Source organism: Hyperoodon ampullatus (assembly GCF_949752795.1).
Source record: "Hyperoodon ampullatus genome assembly, chromosome: 11".
Taxonomy (NCBI): Eukaryota; Metazoa; Chordata; class Mammalia; order Artiodactyla; family Ziphiidae; genus Hyperoodon; species Hyperoodon ampullatus.
Window position 1 is genome coordinate 68,529,667 of NC_136924.1, and position 21,334 is coordinate 68,551,000.

Consider the following 21,334-nt stretch of genomic DNA (forward strand, 5'->3'; position numbering starts at 1 on the left):
AACTACATTTCCCAAACCAAACAATAATTTACTGGATGAAAAATGGTATTGTTTTATATTTTTTACATGTCAAATCTGCATTTACTTATTTATGGTCTCTAGTCACAATTCAGTACATTCTCCCTTTGGACCAACAATAACATTAATTAATAACAGCAGCTGACATTAATAAGCACTTAGTTTATATAATATATCCATCTCATTTAATCCTTATAACAGCCAATAAAGTAGGTGTTATTATTCCCATTATAAAGATAAGGTAAAAGACGTAAGTAAGGAAGAATAAGAAACTTGCCAAAGGTCACATCACCAGTAAGTTGCCTAGTAAGGATTCCAATTTAAATTCTCTTACCTATGATACTATGTTAAACCTGAGTATAGCATTATGCAACTGGGTATTCAAAAATTAATTGATAGTGATGGAGTCAAATTTACATCTGAAACTCACCAAAGACTAAATCTATATACTACTAATTTATTTCAGTTTAATAGTTTAATGCTTAGTGTTATGTGCTGAGTTGTATCCCCTGAAAATTCATATGATGAAGTCTGTCTCAGTCTATTCGGGCAGCCAAAACAAAACACTAGAGATTGGGTGGTTTATAAACAACAGAAATTTATTTCTCACAGTTCTAGAGGCTGGGAAGTTTAGCAGGCATATTCGGTGTCTAGTTTAAAGGCCCTCATCCTGGTTCATAGACTGTGTCTTTTCGCCGTCACCTCATGTGGCAGAAATAAGGGATCTCTGTGGGGTCTCTTTTATAAAAGCACTAATCCCATTCATGAAAACTCCACCCTCATGACCTAATGAGCACATCCCAAAAGGCCTACCTCCTCATACCATCACAAGTGGGCATTAGGTTTCAACAAATTATTTGGGGGGACACAAACATTAGGAGCACTGCAGTCCTAACTCCTAGTACCTCAGAATGTGACTGTATTTGGAGATAGAATCTTTATGAAGAGGTAATTAAAGTAAAATGAGGTTATTAGGATAGGCCCTAATCCAATATGACTGGTGTCCTTATAAGAAGAGGAAATTTGGACACAGACCAGTACAGAGAGAAGTCCACGTGAAGACGGAGATGTCCATCTACCAGCCAAGAGAGAGACAGACCTCAGAAGAAACCAACCCTTGCTGACACCTTGATCTCAGACTTCTAACCTCCAAAACTGTAATAAAATAAATTTCTGTTTAAGCCACGCGCTCTTTGGTGCTTTGGTACTTTGTTATGACACCCTAGCAAGCTAATGCAGTCAGTAATTTACCGAAGTTTTACTGGTCACTGGTATACTGCTATAATTTTTAAATGAAACCTATACTTTAAAAAACTAATAATATTAAATTAAATTTTATGTCAAAATATCTGTCAAGCAGAATTTTAGTTTTTAATATATTATTTTATAATGAAATGTCATTAACATTTTAATATAATTTTAATACTGAATAATTCTCTGGAATTTATCTTTTATACTTTTTCCTTTCTAAATAAGATTAAAATCTCCCAGTATAAGGAGATTTATACTTTATAATATAGTACATGGCATACAAATAAAATCTTAAAAGTATTTAATAGTTACATCTCAAACTTTATTACTTAATGAATCAGTTTCTATACACTGCTTTCAATCACTTTTTATTAACTGCTTCCAAAACCCGCAACAGGTGCAAGAATAGATTGATGATATCCAAGTAGAGGCTGATGGCAGCTAATACATACTCTTCAGGTGACAGCCTATGCATCAAGGAGTGTGTGTCATAGATGATGAATCCACAGAAAAGAAGGGCTCCCACAGCAGCCAAGACCAACTCCACTGTCTCACTGTAAAAAAATAACTATAGGCAAGAGATTAAAATAATAATTTTATATTTAAAAACAGCATTAAGAATACTTAAGTTACTTGCTCTTAAGGTATATATTCTACCTATGTATTTAATAATTCTGTACAACTTTGAATACAAATGTTAAAAGTAGAAAAAGGCAAGGCAGGTCCACTACTGTTGTATGAAAGGGTGAATGGATGAACCAATGGATATCCTCCTTTTATTAAATTACCCACCTGACTTTGAACAGTAGCATTCCAAATATAAATAATTTAAAATATATTTCTTATTCAGAATTACATGTGCCACTTGAAGGTTAGCAATTACAAGTGAGGGCCTCTTTCTATGTAATTTAACTCATTTGTTCATTCATCTTCCTTTCCATCAATAATATTGGCATAAGACCTTGATTTTTTAAAATATCATTTTAAAATCATTCTACATACAAATGTTCCCAGATAATTATAACCAAGTGTCTGACCATAAGATGCTCCTTATAGCTTTTTGAGATTATTTATATTTCAAGTTACCATCCTAAAACAACTTACCTTCAAGATTCCTGACAAGCACAAAATCCACAAAGTAGCAAATAGTCTATAAAAACAAAATATTAATAATTTAGAATATTGTTCCTAACCAAAAAACTTTGTAAACCCATTCAACATTTTCTGAAGAAATAAATCCATCCTGATATTTGCCAAAGAATAATTGAAATGTAAGAATTCTTTACTGTACAATGAATACTGTAGAACACCCAGAAATGGAAAGAACAGCTATCTATTCAACATTTGTTTTTATGGGTACAAAACTAGTTAAGAGTATCATTTTTAAAGTTTTCAATTGGAACATAAATATTGACATAAGCCAAAAATCATTAGAAGTATTTTAATTCTTCTAGAGCTATAGAACTTCTAGAAAATCTATAAATGAACAAATGAAACAAAATTGCCTTTTTTTTTAATTGCCCTTTTTTAACCAAATAACAGTAACAAATTATTCTGTGAACATGCATATCCATTAGAGTGATTGGGGTTAACAACAGTTTAGACACTGAAGAAGATTACTGAACTTGAAAACAGCAACAGACACTAACCAGAATGAATCAGAGAAAAAAAGACTAGGAAAAAAAAATGAACAGAGCACGAGGGAACTGTGGGACAACATCAAGAAGGTTAGCAAATATGTAGTTGGAGTCTCAACAGAGAGGAGGAAGAAGGGGAACATAAAAATGGTTGAAGAAATAATGGCCAAAAATGTTCCAAATTTGATTAAAACTTTACACTGACAGATCCAAGAAGCAGAAGAAACGTGAGAAAAACACACCAAGGAATATCATAATCAGATTACTGAAAATGTTAATCATATTACTGAAAATTACGAAGAAAATGTTAAAGGTATTTAGGGGATAAAAGACATATTATGTAGAGGCACAAAGATAAAAAAGCAGACTTCTTGTCAGAACTACACAAGCCAGAATACAGTGGAGTGACATCTTTAGAGTACTGAAAGTAAGAAAAAACCCAAACCTAGAATTCTGCACCAGCAAAAACTACTCTCAAAAACAGAAGTAAAATGAAGATTTTTTTTGCAGACACTCAAAAGCTGACACCAACAGACCAGCACTATAAGAAATGTTAAAATGAAATCCCTCAGAAAAGTATCAGACGGAAATTTGGATCTACACAAAGAAATGGAGAACAACAGAAACAGTAAATATGTGGGTGAACATAAAAGGCTTTGTCTATATTTTAAATCTCTTAAAGATTTAAAAATAAAAGAGCAAAAATAATAATAACAATGTATCATGAGGTTTATAACATATGTGGAACTAAGTTATGGCAACAATAGCACAAAGGTAAAGAGAAGCAACCTAAGTATACTGTGCATGAAATGGTATATTCTTGAAGGCAGACTATGATGATTTAAAGATGTATACTGTAAAACCTAAAGCAACCTCTATTTAAAAGAACTACAGCTAATAACTAATAAAGGAGATACATGGAATTAAATAATCCAAAAGAAAAGAGGAGAAAAGAAACAAAGTAACAAAGAATAGATAGGACAAACAGAAAGAAAACAAGTGGCAACAGAGTAGGCTTAAGTCCAACCATATCAAAAATCACATTAAATATAAATGGTCTAAACAAGCCAATTAATAGCAGAGATGATCAGATTGGACAAAAAGTAAGATCCAACCATATGCTGCCTGCGAGAAAACGATTTTAACTCTAAAGACACAAATAAGCTAAATATAAAAGGATGGAAAAAGATATACCACGTTAACACAATCAATAGAAAGCTGGGGTGGCTATCTTAACAAAGTAGATTTTAGGGCAAAAATATTACCAGAGATAACCCCTTCATGATGATAAGGGGATCATCAAGAGGACATACAATCGTGAATATGTATGCATATAAAAACAGAGCTTCAAATAAAAGGAAGCAAAACTTACAGAATAGGAGAAACAAACCAAGCCATACTTGTAGTTGGAGATTTCAACACCACTTTCACATTAACTGACAGAATAAGCAGGCAGAAAATTAGTAAGCCTGCAGAAGACTTGAATAATGCTATCAAGCAACTTGACCTAATTGACATTTATTAAACACTCATCTAACAACAGCAAAATATACATTCTCCTCTAGTACACAAAGAATATTTACCGATATCATAAAATGAATCTTAATAAATGCCAAAAGACTGAAATCATATAAAATATGTTAACAACAGAATTAAATCAGAAATTAAACATACATAATATTACAATCCACTTTGGTGAATCAAGGGCATGGTGAGATTCCAGCTCTCAGTTTTCTTGCTGGAATGGCCACAGAATTTCTTGGATACATCTGTTATACTTAAGTTAGACTGATGTATCTTGCCACCTCAATGTATAGATCCTTCAGGATTGAAAAGGACTCAGGACCTGCTTTTTCATACTTAAACCCTAGGGAAACTCCAAAGCTTCTGCACCAAGGAGTATGGGAAAGGTGGTATTAAGAACTGTAAAGCAACTGAAAGTTTACCTACTTGTAAGCTAGTAAGTTAGTCTGGCAGAATTTCATGGATGTTAAGTAGAAGACATGTGACACTTAGGTCTGAGATGAAGAGTGGTTTATAACAGCAATAGCAGTAGCTGAAGAACAGGCATAGGAGACAGGTGTTGTGGGAGTAAAGAAATGAAAGAAATAGAGGACAGAAGGTGAAGAAAGAAAATGAGACACTGATATTTAAGACTTCAGCAATGGAACAACCCCTAGTGATGACAATCACTACGATGTGATGTCTATGATGTGGACACGGCAGGAAGATGAAAGCTGCCAAAGTAGAAGAGGTCCAGAGATATCAAGAAGCTAAGGTGATGGATGGGCCTAAAATGCAGTTTGACGCAAACGTCTTTAAAGCATGAGGGAGGCTTGACCAAAAAGGGAATGAGTAATAGTAATGAGCAAGAGTATGAAGCATATAGCCAGACAGCATAAACCTTAAAGCAATGAATGTCCAGCATGCTGAGGAATAATGAAAGGAGCATTAAGGGACTGAAGCAGTTTTCAATACTAACCCCCCATCCCAAACAACATAGGGTGTGGGGAATGAGCAGCTTGAGAACAGTGTTCTCAGGGAGGAATTGAGTTTCAGCTGAGGTAAGGAAGAAGAAAGAATTTATTCTGAAGAGGCTAAAATATAAGGAAGATATATAAGGAGTTCTAGAGACTATAGTAGAGCGGATGGGAGGAAGGGGTGCATATGGAGATAGGGATGGGAAGAAGCAGAGAGAGAAACTACATATACATCATAAATTATATACAACATACAAATATATAAAAAACATCCCCCCCAACATACATATAAGACAGGAAAGGAAAAAAAAATGTTGCCTCTCCCTAAATCAAACTCCATTCTAATACAACTATAAGCATCCTGCACAATTGTCAGTGTTGGCTGACCAACTATATTTTACCCCCATAGAGACTTCTGGTAATCTGGATTACCAGAAAAAAATGGGGGAGGAAAGAAAGTTTTGTAAAACTAGACCACTTGTAAATTTTTAGTGTTGTAACCGGAAAAAGAACAGAAAATGTTTGAGTGATTATGTGCCAACAGAAGGCCATTGTGAACTTAGGAAAGAGTCTATGCATTCTTACCAAGGTGAGGGCGATACAGTACCATGATCCTAGTATAAAAAGGATCATTCCCTATATTAATTAGTTTGAAGAATGATACAGGTTAATTTAGATGGATCAAAAAGATTTTAAAGTTCATGCAGACTCCTGGGTCACAATTACCTTGCTTTTGCCACAAAGATGTAGATGGTAACATTTGGTAACATTTATGCTAAGACAAAGATCTAAAAAATTTAGGTAAATTTCATACCATTTATAAAGCATGCAAGCCTAGCCTCTCTAAAAGGCTTAATTTTTTTCGCATTCACTTCCCTTTCAATACGGGGGAAGCAAAAGACTCAAAGCCACTTTCCATCTCCTAGCATGCTCTGGGAGAGTAGGGCCTGGCTCTAGTACTCAAAGGGATAACCTCTCATTACCCTCTATTTTTAAAGTATCCAAAGCTAACAGTATAGAACTTCTCTCAAAACTAGATAATACTAAATATACTTATCTATCATAACCATGACATATATAACTTACCCTGCTCCAAATTTGCTGAAATCTCTCTTAGATTGTAGAGTACATACAGTCAAACCAAGAAATACTGCAGTAGTCAGTATAAAAGCTTGCAGAACAATATACACATCATAGAAAGTAACTGTAAAAATTACAAAACACTGATTTAAAATACATATAAACATACTCAATATAAAAGTTTTTTTCTAGTGGGAAGCAGCCACATAGCACAGGGAGATCAGCTCGGTGCTTTGTGACCACCCAGAGGGGTGGGATAGGGAGGGTGGGAGGGAGACGCAAGAGGGAGGAGATATGGGGATATATGTATATGTATAGCTGATTCACTCTGTTATAAAGCAGAAACTAACACACCATTGTAAAGTAATTATACCCCAATAAAGATGTTAAATAGAAAAAGTATTGGTTTCTTTGTACACTTGAAACTAATAAAATATTATAAATCAACTATACTTCTATTTTTTAAAAAAAGAAATATTAGTGTATGGGAGGATGTAAAAAAAAAGTTTTTTGTCTGTCATATAACAGAAATGCCTTATTTTGTCCTGTACTACTTGCTAATAAAAACAATTATGGAAAGATTCCTTATTCAGTCTTCAATACTGGTACAGTAAAACCACACCCATAGTGCAATAAACAGGCTCCAAAATATGCAACATAAGGGGTCACGTTATTATGAAGTTAAAGAAATGACTAGAGAGATATTACGCAACTAGTTGGTTTAGGAGTTTGGGGGATATGGTGAAATGATTCTCACCCATTTCTGTCCCCACTGCAGTTTATCACCATAGTTGACAGTGGTAACTGTCAACTCTGACTTAAATATCAATAGGATATTCTATAACAACCTAATTGGGAAAAGAATTTGAAAAAGAATAGATACATGTATGTGTATAACTGAATCACTTTGTTGTATACCTGAAACTAACACAACATTGTTAATTAACTATACTCCAATATAAAATAAAAAGTTAAAAAATATATGTCAGTAGGGATGGTTCTGGGTCCTGTGGCTGGCTGGGAATTCCTAGGCAAGAAAAATATTGGGGCTGTCTGGGGCTGTCTGCCATTTACCAACACCATAGGGAACAGAAACCAACCACTAATTGCTTTATATCCAAATCTGTTTTATCTTGGAGTACATTATTGGGGGTTTACTGAATATATATTGAATTCCCTTCTGAAGTTTTAGAATGACCATCTGGATTGACTATGGCTATTGTAATACAACTGCTTAACATTTTAACAGAATACTAAATTATAACCTCTTTAAAGGAAATTATGTGCTTTGAACCCAAAACCATTTAAGTAATTTTTTTTTTTTTTTTGCGGTACGCGGGCCTCTCACTGTCGTGGCCTCTCCCGTTGCAGAGCACAGGCTCCGGACGCGCAGGGTCAGCGGCCATGGCTCACGGGCCCAGCCGCTCCGCAGCATGTAGGATCTTCCCGGACCGGGGCACGAACCCGTGTCCCCTGCATCGGCAGGCGGACTCTCAACCATTGCGCCACCAGGGAAGCCCCATTTAAGTAATTTTTAATTTGAGGGGGATTAATTATTCAGTTCTTTCTATTCCTAAATGCTAACTAATTGGACTTTCTCTACTTATGCCATTACAGGGTTAGGAAGATGAACAAAGAAAAAGTAAACCATGAAATCACTTCTGCTTCTCATTAGAAATTTCAGTGTAAGATTAGGTGGATTCCAATAACCCTGAAATAAATCTCTGTCCTACATCCCTTACAAATGGTGGGAGTCAGAGACGAGAGAGATGGACTTGATAATAACATTAATAGTAACATTAATAGATCATAACACTAATAATAAGTAAATATTAATAATACTTCCTTTCTATGCTGAGAAATTTCAATCCTATTTTTTTTGTTATTATTATTTATTTATATTCTGATTCTTTTATAAAAGGAAGAGATGAATTACCAAAAAATAGATTCAATAAAACTGGCATAAAAAAGTTAAAAACAGTAATGACAAAATAGGAAGAGATAAATATATTAATAATAAGGATCAACAATTTACTGTTATTGAGAGTAATAGTCAATTCTGATCTTTTTAGTATGCCAGATTAATCATTGAGTTAATCAGAATTTTTATTGTTAATAAATCACAAAACTTTTTACTTGAGGCATTACATAGAGTACATCAAGTAACTATAACAGATACTTCCTTTTAAATATATATTTAATACCAAACAGAAATGAACACTGTTTCTTGTAGTGCCATTTGATGAAATATGAGGATATAATAAAGTACAGTTCAATGCAGACAATTTGAGATACTGAGCTTATGTGATGAAAGTACATGGCTCCAAACATGTTATCAGTTCTTCTAAGCTCCCTTTAAATAAGGGAAAAGATTAGCTATGGTTGTCTTATTTTCACAAATGGATAAACAAAATGAATACTGTTCTTATTCCTATTGTTTTCCTAATTCTTTTCCACTTCCTCTAAACTCAGTTAACTACATAAACATTTAATTTTTGCTTATATTTTAGGAATTCTTTATCCTATGCCATATTTTTTAATATGACATTCCATGATGGTAAGCTTTAGCCCCAAACACGTTTTTATCCAAAACATTTACCCACATTAAAAAGTTACTGTAACATATGGAAGCGCAATTATGGCTTACCAACGAAGGCCACAGTCAGAGCTTCCAACAGTGTCTAAGAAAAAGAAATTGAAATTACATAGATGCATGTAAAATTTATACTATGTTATGCACATGTTCTAATTTCCAGGAGTTCAATGTGATTCCATATGCATGATCTCATTTTAGCTTCAGAGCAGCCTTGTGAAGTATATGGGACAGATAATAAGCCCACCATAATGAAATGAGACCTCAATGTATTAAGTGAGAATATTCAGAATTCCTTTTTTTTTTTTGGCTGTGCAGCACAGCTTGCAGGATCTTAGTTCCCTGACCAGGGACTGAACCCAGGCCACGGCAGTGAAAGCGCTAAGTCCTAACCACTGGATTGCCAGGGAACTCCTGTGAGAATATTTAGATTCTAACTGTGATCGCATTACTCCTTGAACTCAACTAGATTTTTCATATCTGTAACAGGAAGATTCTAAAAGTAATATGGAAAATTCTATTTTTCTCACTCACTATAATATAAATAAAAATGAAACTGCAAATCACATGCACATTTATAAAAACCTCACTACCTCACACAAACACAGGAAGAATAAATTATTTAAGTAGTACTTTGGTGTGGCAGAGTCTTGAAACTGTCTCTGAATATTCTTTTTTTCTTTCTTCCTTAGTAACAGAATTTTTGCCTCAACACACAACTGTTCAGGTTAATCATTACATTTTTCAGCCTCCCTTGCAGCTAGATCTGGTCACAAGACTATATTCTAGTCAACAGAATGTGAGCAGAGAGGCATACAACTTCAAAAAGCAAAAAGGCTTCCTCTCTCCTTTCTCTTTTCATTTTTTTAAATAAATGGATAGAATGTAGATATGGTGGTGAGCTATCTTATACCATGCAACACTTTAGAAATGTCTGAACCATAGCAGATGAATGGGCCCCTGAGAACTTCCCTAAAGAGTCACTCAGATTTTTATATGAAAGAGAAGTAAACCATCTTGTTTAAGCCATTGTTATTTTGTCATTGTTTAAGCCATGTCAAAAGTAGCTAAACTCATATCCTAAATAAGAGTTAGGGATATTGAGCTTCATCCTCTAGCTTCTCTTTCCCCTTAATTACATATCTTTGTTTTATATGCTTACTCTAGTTAGATTTTATCTGATAGAAGATTATCATAAAGGTAAAGCCTTGAATTTTTTAAAAAAACTCATTAATTTTGTCCTGTTACTGTAACATATATATACGCATTCAATTAAATAAATAAATCTAAAACTCAGGAATAAATGTTAAAGGAACAGATATTGTCAAAGTACTCACAAATCCAAAAAGCAGGTACAGGTTAAGGGGATGCTTATGTCTGTTTAAAGTCAAGGCTAAAATCAAACCCAAAGATCCAAGGGCACACACCAAAATTAAGGCAGGACTGAAAGACAAAAAATTAAATCATTCTCAAGTTAAAAAATACTATAGTTTTATCCAATTTAATAAAATTTGTCTATGTATTTGTGAAAGTACAGGGAAAAAAAAATCTGAAAGGATCTACACCAAACTGTCAAAATAAATTATTTTTCCATGGGGAATATTTGAGGACTGTGAGATGGGGAGGAGCAGGAAGACAAAGAATCTTCCCCACAGGGACTTCCCTGGTGGCGCAGTGGTTAAGAATCTGCCTGCCAATGTAGAGGACACGGGTTCGAGCCCTGGTCCGGAAAGATCCCACATGCCTCAGAGCAATAAGCCCGTGTACCACAACTACTGAGCCTGCACTCTAGAGCCTGTGAGCCACAACTACTGAGCCCACGTGCCACAATTACTGAAGCCCGCAGGCTCCGCAAGAGAAGCCACTGCAATGAGAAGCCCACACACTGCAACAAAGAGTAGCCCCCATGCCATGTGTTGCAACTAGAGAAAGTCCGTGAGCAGCAACAAAGACCCAACGCAGCCAAAAATAAATTAAAAAAATAAATTAATTAAAAAAAAAAGAAGAATCTTCCCCACAATGAATGGGGAAGACTTAGCCTTTTTACTTCATGAACTTCTAACATACTTGAATAATTTTTGCAATTAGCATACTGCTTTTTTAAACTAAAATACAATACATAAAAACTATTAAATAATAAATCAATTTTGTACCTAACTACTTTTTTTAGGGTATTTACTATATAGCTGTAATTTAAATTAAAGAACTTTACTCTAAATAGCAAACTAATAGTTCAAGATTCCCCTTTCGTAAAGGGAGAATAGAAATTATCTACTTCTAAGAAAATATTCATTCTCTACTTTTCCTTTCCTTTAATATAAAGAACCTATATTACTTTTAGCCATGGAAATAATTATTTTGGAGGTCAGATCTTAAACAAATTAGGGATGAATCATATGGAACTCCTTTGAAAACTTTTCAGTGAAATTTTCCTAGTTGTGATCCAACACTAAGGTAAGTTAAACTTTTTTTAAGTATCTTTACTTTTCAAGCACTGTCTTGGGCTTTGGGGACAGGACATAAGTCTAATAAACACACAAAAAACTAAGACTTAAAAAAACTGCACACACAGTTAAAAATTCTTAATACTATTCCAGGAGATGAGGATTTAACCCTATGAAATTAAGCTAAAAAGTTTAGAGGTAAATACCATATTGTAGAACATTTTCCTTATTAAAACTTATTTACAAGAGTTAATAATGAACCTTTTTTACGTTCTAACCTTAAAAGTTAATAGAAAAAAAAAAAAACTAACTTTGTTCATATTATGCCCTTTCAGTGATATGCAACGGCTGAAAATGAGTCAGAACCATGTCATTACCTTACCTTTCATGAACAAATGTCCGTATAGAATCAAAGTATAAAAAAAGCATGGATGTCACTGTAGTTAAGAGAACTTGCAGAGAAAGGATGCTGTAGACTTTTCTTAGAAAGGCTGAAAGAGAAAAAAGTTACACATGACTATTTTCTTAAGCATTTATCAGAGAACAGCAAGATCAAATGTCTTCTTAGAAACATTAAATTGTTATATGAATTCTTTTTTATTATTTTATTTTATTTTATTTTATTTTATTTATTTATTTTTGTGTGTGTGGTATGCAGGCCTCTCACTGTTGTGGCCTCTCCCGCTGCGGAGCACAGGCTCCAGATGCGCAGCCTCAGCGGCCATGGCTCACGGGCCCAGCCGCTCCACGGCATGTGGGATCTTCCCGGACCGGGGCACGAAACCGTGTCCCCTGCATCGGCAGGCGGACTCTCAACCACTGCGCCACCAGGGAAACCCTGAATTCTTTTTTAAATCTTAATCCAAATAATGCAATCTGTAACTAAAACTAAAAACAAAAAAATGCCTCCCAAAAAAATAAAAAATTTTAAGTGATAACTATCCTCCAGGAAGCATGAGCTTAAAAAAAATTAAGTTAATGGGCCAGAATACAAATGTTTTCATCAAAATAAAAAAACATTAAATGCATATTTGTAAAACGTACAACAAAGCAAAAGATTAGAAACAGAACAATTTAAAGAACGAAGCTATGTTGAAACTGAAAAGCAGGAATAGAAAGCATATGGTTAGATATAAAATTAAAAAGGAAATCTTAATTTCCAAGCAATACAAATGTTTCCCCAAAATGAAATTCTCCATAAAAGGCAAACAATATTTAAACTTACTTTCACTCACCTATTTTTATTTCTCACTTCTAGTACCTTTACCTCTAGTTTCTATATAAGAAATTCTTACTTTCAAAATATTACCGACATCCATATATCAACTCCAAGGCCTAATGATCTAAAAATACTTATTAACGTCTTCTGAGCTACAGATGACATAAATGATACACTGAACACCCAACTCACCACCAGCTTCAGAAATAAAAAAACATTAACAACAGTTCTCATCTCTCCTTAACAAACTGCTAATCATCTTTCATCCTTTCTCGGGACTTCCCTATTGGTCCATTGGTTAAGACTCGGCACTCCCACTGCAGGGGGCCTATGTTCCATCCCTGGTCAGGGAACTAGATCTGGCATGCCACAATTAAGAGCCTGCATGCCGCAACTAAAAGATCCCACAGGCCGCAACTAAGACCCGATGTAGCCAAACAAATAAATAAATAAATGTTAAAAAAAAAAATTCAGCCTTTCTCAGTTCCCCAGTCTGAATTAAATGTTCCTCCTCATGTTCCCAAGGGACCCTAAATATACTTCTAGTCACTTTATTTTATAGTGATAAGTCTACTTGTCTTTCACTATTAGACTATAAAGACTAAAAAGCTCCCTAATAATAGAATAATAATATTCATTTTTATACTCCTAGCACCCAGCCAAGGAGTTGGCACAGAATAAATACTCATTAAATTTTATTTGCTTTTAAATAAACTTATATTGAATTAATGAAAAGTGAATCTTGCCAGTCAGGGAAAAGGTCTTATTCTGAAACAATAATGGAGCCACATAACTTCTATAGAGCATTGTTCTTAGGCAAGAAAAACATTATTGAATGACTTTTACCCAACAAAAGATGTGATATTGTCTCTTGACTCTCATGACAACGCGAATATGATAAATGTTCTCTTTGAAAAAAATTCCTACCAAAGACCTGGTTCCTCAAGGAATGATGAAGTGCTTTGACGGTATGTCTGCCAAATATCGAGTAATAAAATAAATATTTTATAAGAATAAGGGAATTTTCATAAATACTAAAGATTTAATTCTTAAAGGCCCCGCAATTAAATCTTAATCAGTGTTTCCTTCTGGCACCCTTTCCAAAACATAGTGAGTTTTTCCTCATGTCTTAAACAGGTTTTTTTTTCCCCCGGTACGCGGGCCTCTCACTGTTGTGGCCTCTCCCGTTGCGGAGCACAGGCTCCGGATGCGCAGGCTCAGCGGCCATGGCTCACGGGCCCAGCCGCTCCGCGGCACGCGGGATCTTCCCGGACCGGGGCACGAACCCGTGTCCCCTGCATTGGCAGGCGGACTCTCAACCACTACACCACCAGGGAAGCCCTTAAACAGGTTTTAATGAACGTATATCGTAACCAGTGACTCACAGTCACAGTGAGACTCAGTCCTACTTTGGCCTAGGCAGAGGTAATCTTGAACAAAAAGGAGATAAATAGTGTTCATCTCCACAACCAATCTACAACTTACTTTCTTAAAAAGGCCCTGATGTCTGCAAGCTTTGGGAAGTTGTTTCTGCCTTTTTCACAAAAGCAAAGAATCTGCCATAGGCAATTATTTGGGCTATGTTTCCGCAAATTTAATTCTAAACCAAAGGTCAAACCATTATTCCCCCAAGGGATTTTCTGGACTGTAAAAAAAATCATATTCTTTACTTCTGATACCCTACAATGTACCTTATGTAATTCAAACCCATTGCACATAATATATATTCTCAGTTAAGCAGTGAAAAGTCAGTGTTAATCCTTAACATTTTATGGACCTGTTCTACAGTCAAAACAGTGTGTTTAATGTTTATTTGTATATGTGCATGTGCACAAGTGCATATGTGATAAAAGACCGGAAGAATACAAGTGAAGGTGTTAATAATGGTTTTCTTTGGGCAGTATGACTGAGGGTGATTTCCATGTTCAGTTCTTTGCTAATCTGTTTTTTTAATATATCACCAATAAATATTTATTACTTTTGTAATAGAAAAACATTTTAAAGAAACCTATGCAGGGGGCTTCACTGGTGGCGCAGTGGTTAAGAATCCGCCTGCCAATGCAGGGGACACGGGTTCAAGCCCTGGTCCAGGAAGATCCCACATGCTGCGGAGCAACTAAGCCAGTGTGCCACAACTACTGAGCTCACGCTCTAGGGCCCGCGAGCCACAACTACTGAGCCTGCGCTCTAGGGCCCGCGAGCCACAACTACTGAATCCCGTGCACCTAGAGCCTGTGCTCCGCAACAAGAGAAGCCTGCGCACCGCAACGAAGAGTAGCCCCCGCTCGCCGCAACTAGAGAAAGCCCACACGCAGCAACGAAGACCCAACTCAGCCAAAAGTAAAATAAATCAAGAAAAAAAGAAACCTATGTTAAGCCAATAAATTCACCATAAAAATAATCCTTATGCAGATATTCTAGATCACAGTTTTTCTACACTCTTTAAAAATGAGAACTTAAATCAAATCTCACAAAAAGTAACACCTTACACCCATTTTGAATAACTAACATAAAAAGTGGCAAAAGATATACATAAGCAGCTCACAGGGAAAAATAAAAGATCTGATATGAAAAGAAAACAAGCCAAACAGCAATCTTTCAATTTCTTTTTTTTTTTTTTTTTGAGTCCTAATTTCTCCCCTTCTACTTCTCCCCTTTCTACTCAAACTTAACAGGCTAAACCAGGAACTCTTCATTTCTACCCAATCTGTAACCAGCACCAACATCCCCCAAAAAGCCAAAAATGTAGGAGTCATCTCTCATTCCCCTCCCTTTTCCCAATCCATCAACAACTACCATAGCTTCCACCTGCAAAGTCGACCACCTCTTTGGTCTCCTCTGCAGCCTCTCCAGTCAGTCTTATGATCTCTCACCTGGACTATTAGAGCAGCCTTCTAATTGGTCTCTACGCTTTCACTGGTCCCACCTGTAGTCCCAACCCATTCTCCACAGCTGTCAGCAATCTTTTTGTAAAGTAATCCATATCACGTGACTCCCTGCTTAACTACTTTTAATGGTGTCCCTTAAACTTAGAATAAAATTTTGAAGATTTTATGGGGCCTACAGGCCCTACATGATATGGAACCTCTCTAACCTCATCTCATACTACTCTTCCTTTTCCTCACCATGCATTACCCTCACTAGCCACCTTTATGTTCCCCAAACATGCCAAATCCTTCCTGCTTCTGGGCCTTTGCCCTTGCTGTTTCCTCTGCCTGAAATGCCCTTATCATTCTTTACATGAAATGATGGTTTAACTTTTGACACTCCCTTCAAGTGACTCACTTCTAACAAAAAGAATAAGGCAGAAGTGGCAGTGTGTATTATTTCTAAGTCATAAAAGGCAACACCTGTCAACTATACCTCAATAAAAAAAATTTTTAAGGCAATATGGCTACCTACTTGCTCTTTCTTAGATCACTTGCTCTAGAGCAGTGTTTATCAACCTTTTTTTGTTGCCCATCTAAGAAGCCTTCTGAACGTTTTTATCCTAATAGCCCTCCAATAAAATGTTAATGCCACAGGGACTTCCCTGGCGGTCCAGTGGTGAGGACTCCACACTTTCACTGCTGGGGGCCCAGGTTCAATCCCTGGTCGGGGAACTAGGATCTCAAAAGCCACATCCCAAAAGTGGCATGGCCAAATTAAAAAAAAAAAATTTAATGCCACAAATATACTGTACATATGTTTATGTATCACAACTCTTTGGAAGGCTACAAACCATTGAAATACCTGAGATTTTTTGCTCTCCACCTCAGGAACCAATTTTCACCCTCTTGGAGGCAATACTGTCCCCACTGAGAATGAACACCGTAGGAGAAGCCAGCTGCCAATGTTGTGAGAAATCTCAAGCAGCCCTCTGGAAAGATCCATGAGAAAGTGAGGTCTCCTGCCAACAGCCAGTGAGAAACTGAAGCCTTCTGCTAATAGTGATGTGAGTGTGCCTTCCTGCAAACGTATCCGTCACCACCAGTCAGGACTTCAGATGACTGCAGCCTCAGCCAGCATCCTGACTACACCTATGACAAATCCTGAGCTAGAATCTCTCAGCTACCTGGCTCTTAGAAACTGATAATAAACATTTATTCAAGCCACTAAGTTTTGTGGTAATTTGTTACACAGCAATAAAGACTAATACAGATTTTGGTACCTGGAAGTGGGATGCTGCTGTACCAAAAACCTAAAATATGAAAGAGGCTTTGGAACCAGGTAGTGGGTAGAAGTAGGTAGGTCTTTGAGGTAAAAGCTCAAAGAGCCTTGAAGAGACTATAGAAGGATGACGCCTTTATGGAGGCTGTGGGTAAGGACTTAAAAAGGGGAAAATCTTATGGAAACTGGAGGAAACAGAATCCTTGTTATGTACTGTCAAAAAATTTAGCAACACTGTCACCTGTGGGAACATGGAAAGTAGAAGATGTGCCTAATGAAGTGGTGATCAAAGTAAGGAGATTTCCAGACAGAGCATGCACTTGCTGCCTTCTTGCTGCTCATACTAAAATGCAAGAGATGACACAGCATGTGATGATAAAATCCTTTGTTAGAACCTCACAAAGGGACTTCCCTGGTGGTCCAGTGGTTAAGACTCTGCACTTCCACTGCAGGGGGAATGAGTTCCAGCCCTGGTCAGGGAACTAAGATCCCACACGCCGCGTGGCGCAGCCAAAAAGAAAAGAAAACAAAACAGAACGAACCTCACAAATATCCAACGTTGTACCTCAGAAAAAATCATTCAAACAATAGGGCTTCTGAGAGGAAATAGTCACTCATCAGTCTCAGCCAAAACTCACTCTAAGACATTTGGGTGTGGAGTGAACCTCAGTAAGAATCACAGGAGACCCACAAAGTTTTTTGAAGAATATTATTAGCAAAAATACCACCAAATTGTGCTTGTCTCACCTTTGGATGTTGGGTGTGTGGACACAGGTAATTAAAAAATTCTTTAGTTCCACAGAGTCTGAGAGGAAATGTACTCATAGGAGCTATACTTAAGGAACCATAGCCAAGGAGCCTCATCCATACCGTTAGATGACAAGATTCTGAACTTTGAGCTGATGTTATAATAGGATAAGACTTTTGGAGGGTCTTAGCTTGCATGTGGAAGAAAGAAAAATAATTTGTAGCCAGAGGGAAATAAATATGCCTGTAAGTTCTTTGACACATCTTCAAAAGGTGGAGCCTAAATACCCTCCCCTTGAATGTGGACTGGACTTAGGAACTTGCTTCTAATAAATACAATAAGGAAGATGTGATGGTGTGTGGGACTGCCATGACTAGGTCATAAAAGACACTGTAGCTTCCTCGATGGTCTCTCACGGATTGCTTGCTCTTGAGGAAGCCAGCCACCATGCCCATGACACTCATGCAGCCTATGGAAATGTCATGTGGCAAAGAACTAAGGCCTCTGTCAACATCTGCATGAATGAGGTTTCCAGGAAGCGGATCCTCCAGGCTAGTCAAGCCTTAGCTGATTGCAGTCCCAGCCCACACCTTGAGTGGACTCTCATGAGACACCTTGCGCCACAGCCACCTAGCTAAACCTCTCCCAGATTCTTGACTCTCAGAAACTGTGTGAGGCAATAACTATGTGTTGTTTTAAGCGTCTAAAATTTGGGATAATTTTTAATAAAGCAATAGATAACTAATACACCTGGCTAGCTCCTTCCAATACAATACAACTGCCATCTCCTTTACGAGTTCTTTTCCTGGCCATTCCTGAACTAAAATTGCTGCTATTCTAGACCCTAGAGTCTACTCCATCACTTTCTTTTCTTCAGAGAACTTATCACTGTTAGTAGTCTATTTGTTTGCTTGACTCTTTAGGGTCTATCTCCCCCACTCCTCCACCCAAATAACAACTCTAGAGAACTGAAATATTATCTGGTTACTGCTATATCCCTAATATTGGCAGGGAGCCCAATAAAGTTGTGTAAACAAAGAAAAACGCTCACCTTCACTCACCTAGCTAAAGAAATGTAGATTAAAACAAGATAACATGTTTTACCCACAACAAGAGTCAGTAAGCTACAGCTAAGGGCCAAACCCAGCACATCACTTGACCTTGTAGGCGTTACTGGGCACAGTCACACTGTCCTGTGTGTGTCCTCTATAGCTGCTCTTGCACCACGATGGCAGAGCTGTGCCACAGTGTCCTTAGAATCCACAAAGCTGAAAATATTTACCATTTGGCCCTTTGTAGAAAATGTTTGCCAACCCCTGATCTACCAGATTGCCAGATACTAAAAAGTTTGATGATCTCAGTGTTGGTGAGGGTGCAATAATAGAAGCAATACAATGGAAAATTGTATTTTCCTGATATACAAATAATACAATGGAAAATTATTCAGCCTTAAAAAGGAAACTCTGACGCATACTATAAAATAAACACACCCTGAAAATATGCTAATTGAAATATACTAGTCACAAAAAGACGAATACTGATGATTCCACTTATATGAAGTTTTCTAGAGTGGTCAAATTCATAAAACAAAAAAAGTAGAGTGGTGGGGCTTGCGAGAGGGGAAAGTGGCAAGTTGTTTGATGGGTACAGAGTTTCAGTTTTGCAAGATGAAAAAGTTCTGGTGATTAGTTGCATAACAATGTGAATATATTTAACACTACACACTGAACTGTACACTTAAAAATGGTTAAGATGGTAAATTTTTAATGTAGTATGTATTTTACCACAATTAAAAAAATTTTTTGTTAAAAAAACTGAGTTCTATTGCCAAAATAGTTCCAAAATTCACTTCCAGAAATATAGATCAAGATTCTTAGCGCATGAGCGCTTCATAAGTCCTCTCCCAGAACAAGTTCCAGCTGCCGGATAGGATGAAAATCTGCTGCAGCTTCTGTGATCAATTGGCTGAACTAGAGCGGACAATGAATTCCACTTACATGAAGCTGAGCATTTTAAATTCAAAATAATTTCTACCCGCTGGATATTACATAATAACTTATAACTAACATGGCATTTTGATTGACCTAGGAAACTTCCATTTCCAGCAAGTGCCTCAATAATACTCACACCTATGTTGAGTTTTAGGTCCTGCAGAGAGAAAACAGTAAACGAGATAGATATGGTCCCTGCCCTCACAGTTTCTTACAATCCAGCAAAGAAGACAAGGACATGGAACCTGGAAAAAAGTTCACACCCCCTAAACCAAAAACATCCAAGCAGATAACTCCATTCACGTGTATGTCACAATGATAACATAATAAACTTATTTTAACCGAAAAAATAACCCTAGGTTTCTCTTAACTGAAAGATGCCAAATTCAGGCTACTGAGGTTTTCAACTGTCCCCTTCCCCACCGAAGACAGGGTTTAAGGCACGATGGGTTCAGGTTTCTGAGCGCACAGCTGGGGGAGCACCGCCTCTCCCTCTGAGCCCCTGCGGAGGGAGAACGCTCTTCCTCCGAGCCGGCGGGGCTGGCAGGAGAAGGGAAGGCTGCCCTCTGAACCCCAGGACACCCGCGCTCTCCCCCGAGCCCGGCCGGTGAGGATGCTCGCCTCAGAGGCCGGCGGCGCGGCGGGACCGACTAGGGGCGGCCGAGACGGGCCTGGCGACTTACCCATTCGGATGTGCACGTTGGCGGAGGCCACGCAGCTGCCATAGTTGAAGTCGTCCTCGATGGAGGAGCAGGGGTAGCGGGGCTCAGTGTCCGCCATGTCAGAACGGCACACCCAACCACCTTTCCGAGCTGAGACAACACCAGCACAACTGCCTCCAAGCCACTTCCGGTGGAAGCTGTCCAGACCCAACTAGCCGAGCGGCTGAGGCCGAGCCAAGCCCCAACTAATCGATTATCTCGCCTCAAAACTTCAGTTAGGCTGAGAAAAAGGAGATGGCTTCAGATGAGGGTGGGAGAGAAAACGAGTTATATTCTCGGCGTCATCTGAAGTGAAGGTTTTCTCAGATTTTCCTCCACAAGCTTCTTCAATCTTCTGACCTGGTGAGTTGCCAAAAGTGATAAAAGCGAAGTCCCATTCATCCTTCCTTTCAACAAATACCCATCTCATTCATATACTCTGTCAATAATCACATTAGGGAGACACTTTTAATTACATTATTTTTATTGAAGTATAGTTGATTTTATTTACACTATTTTTTAATAATAACAATCCCTAAAATTATTGAGCACTTTCTATAAACCAGGCTTTCTTAATGAGATAATGCTTAATCCTGGAAGACAAGTCGGAGCCAATCAGGGAAGAGTGGAGTGTTGTAGGTAGGTTCTCAAGGGACCAACATCTGCAAAGCGGCGGGGAGCAGGGAGCAAAGCTCAGGGGTTTTTTTTCTTTTCTTTTCTTTTCTGCGGTACACGGGCCTCTCACTGCTGTGGCCTCTCCCGTTGCGGAGAACAGGCTCCGGACGCGCAGGCTCAGCGGCCATGGCTCACGGGCCCAGCCGCTCTGCGGCATGTGGGATCTTCCCGGACCGGGGCACGAACCCGTGTCCCCTGCATCGGCAGGCGGACTCTCAACCACTGCGCCACCAGGGAAGCCCAGAGCTCAGTTTGAGTAGGGCACAGATGGCAAAGTATGAGGCTGAATAGATAAAGGCCAGATCACTGCCAAATGTAGAATACATTGTAGAGTCATGACCACAGCCA

At 37.6% G+C, this 21,334-nt stretch overlaps 1 protein-coding gene across 1 annotated transcript; it reads right to left on the reverse strand.

Annotated features, from left to right (window-relative positions):
* Window positions 1-1,621: 1,621 nt before the first annotated feature.
* On the reverse strand, window positions 1,622-20,417 carry TMBIM4 (transmembrane BAX inhibitor motif containing 4). The gene is made up of 7 exons (XM_079714669.1): window positions 20,294-20,417; window positions 11,886-11,994; window positions 10,397-10,502; window positions 9,114-9,147; window positions 6,473-6,590; window positions 2,374-2,419; window positions 1,622-1,837 (listed from the first exon to the last, which is right to left on the reverse strand). The coding sequence occupies exons 1-7, from the start codon at window positions 20,388-20,390 to the stop codon at window positions 1,631-1,633; spliced, it is 717 nt and encodes a 238-aa protein (XP_079570795.1). The 5' UTR covers window positions 20,391-20,417; the 3' UTR covers window positions 1,622-1,630.
* Between the last annotated feature and the right edge of the window lie 917 nt (window positions 20,418-21,334).

Excerpts from the sequence above, each read along its gene's own strand:
- TMBIM4 (XM_079714669.1), bottom strand. The coding sequence starts at position 20,390 with ATGGCGGACACTGAGCCCCGCTACCCCTGCTCCTCCATCGAGGACGAC. Across the intron at positions 11,995-20,293 it reads CAACGTGCACATCCGAATGG|CCTTTCTAAGAAAAGTCTAC; the intron begins GTAAGTCGCCAG and ends TTTCTCTTTCAG. Across the intron at positions 10,503-11,885 it reads CGGACATTTGTTCATGAAAG|TCCTGCCTTAATTTTGGTGT; the intron begins GTAAGGTAATGA and ends TTTGTCTTTCAG.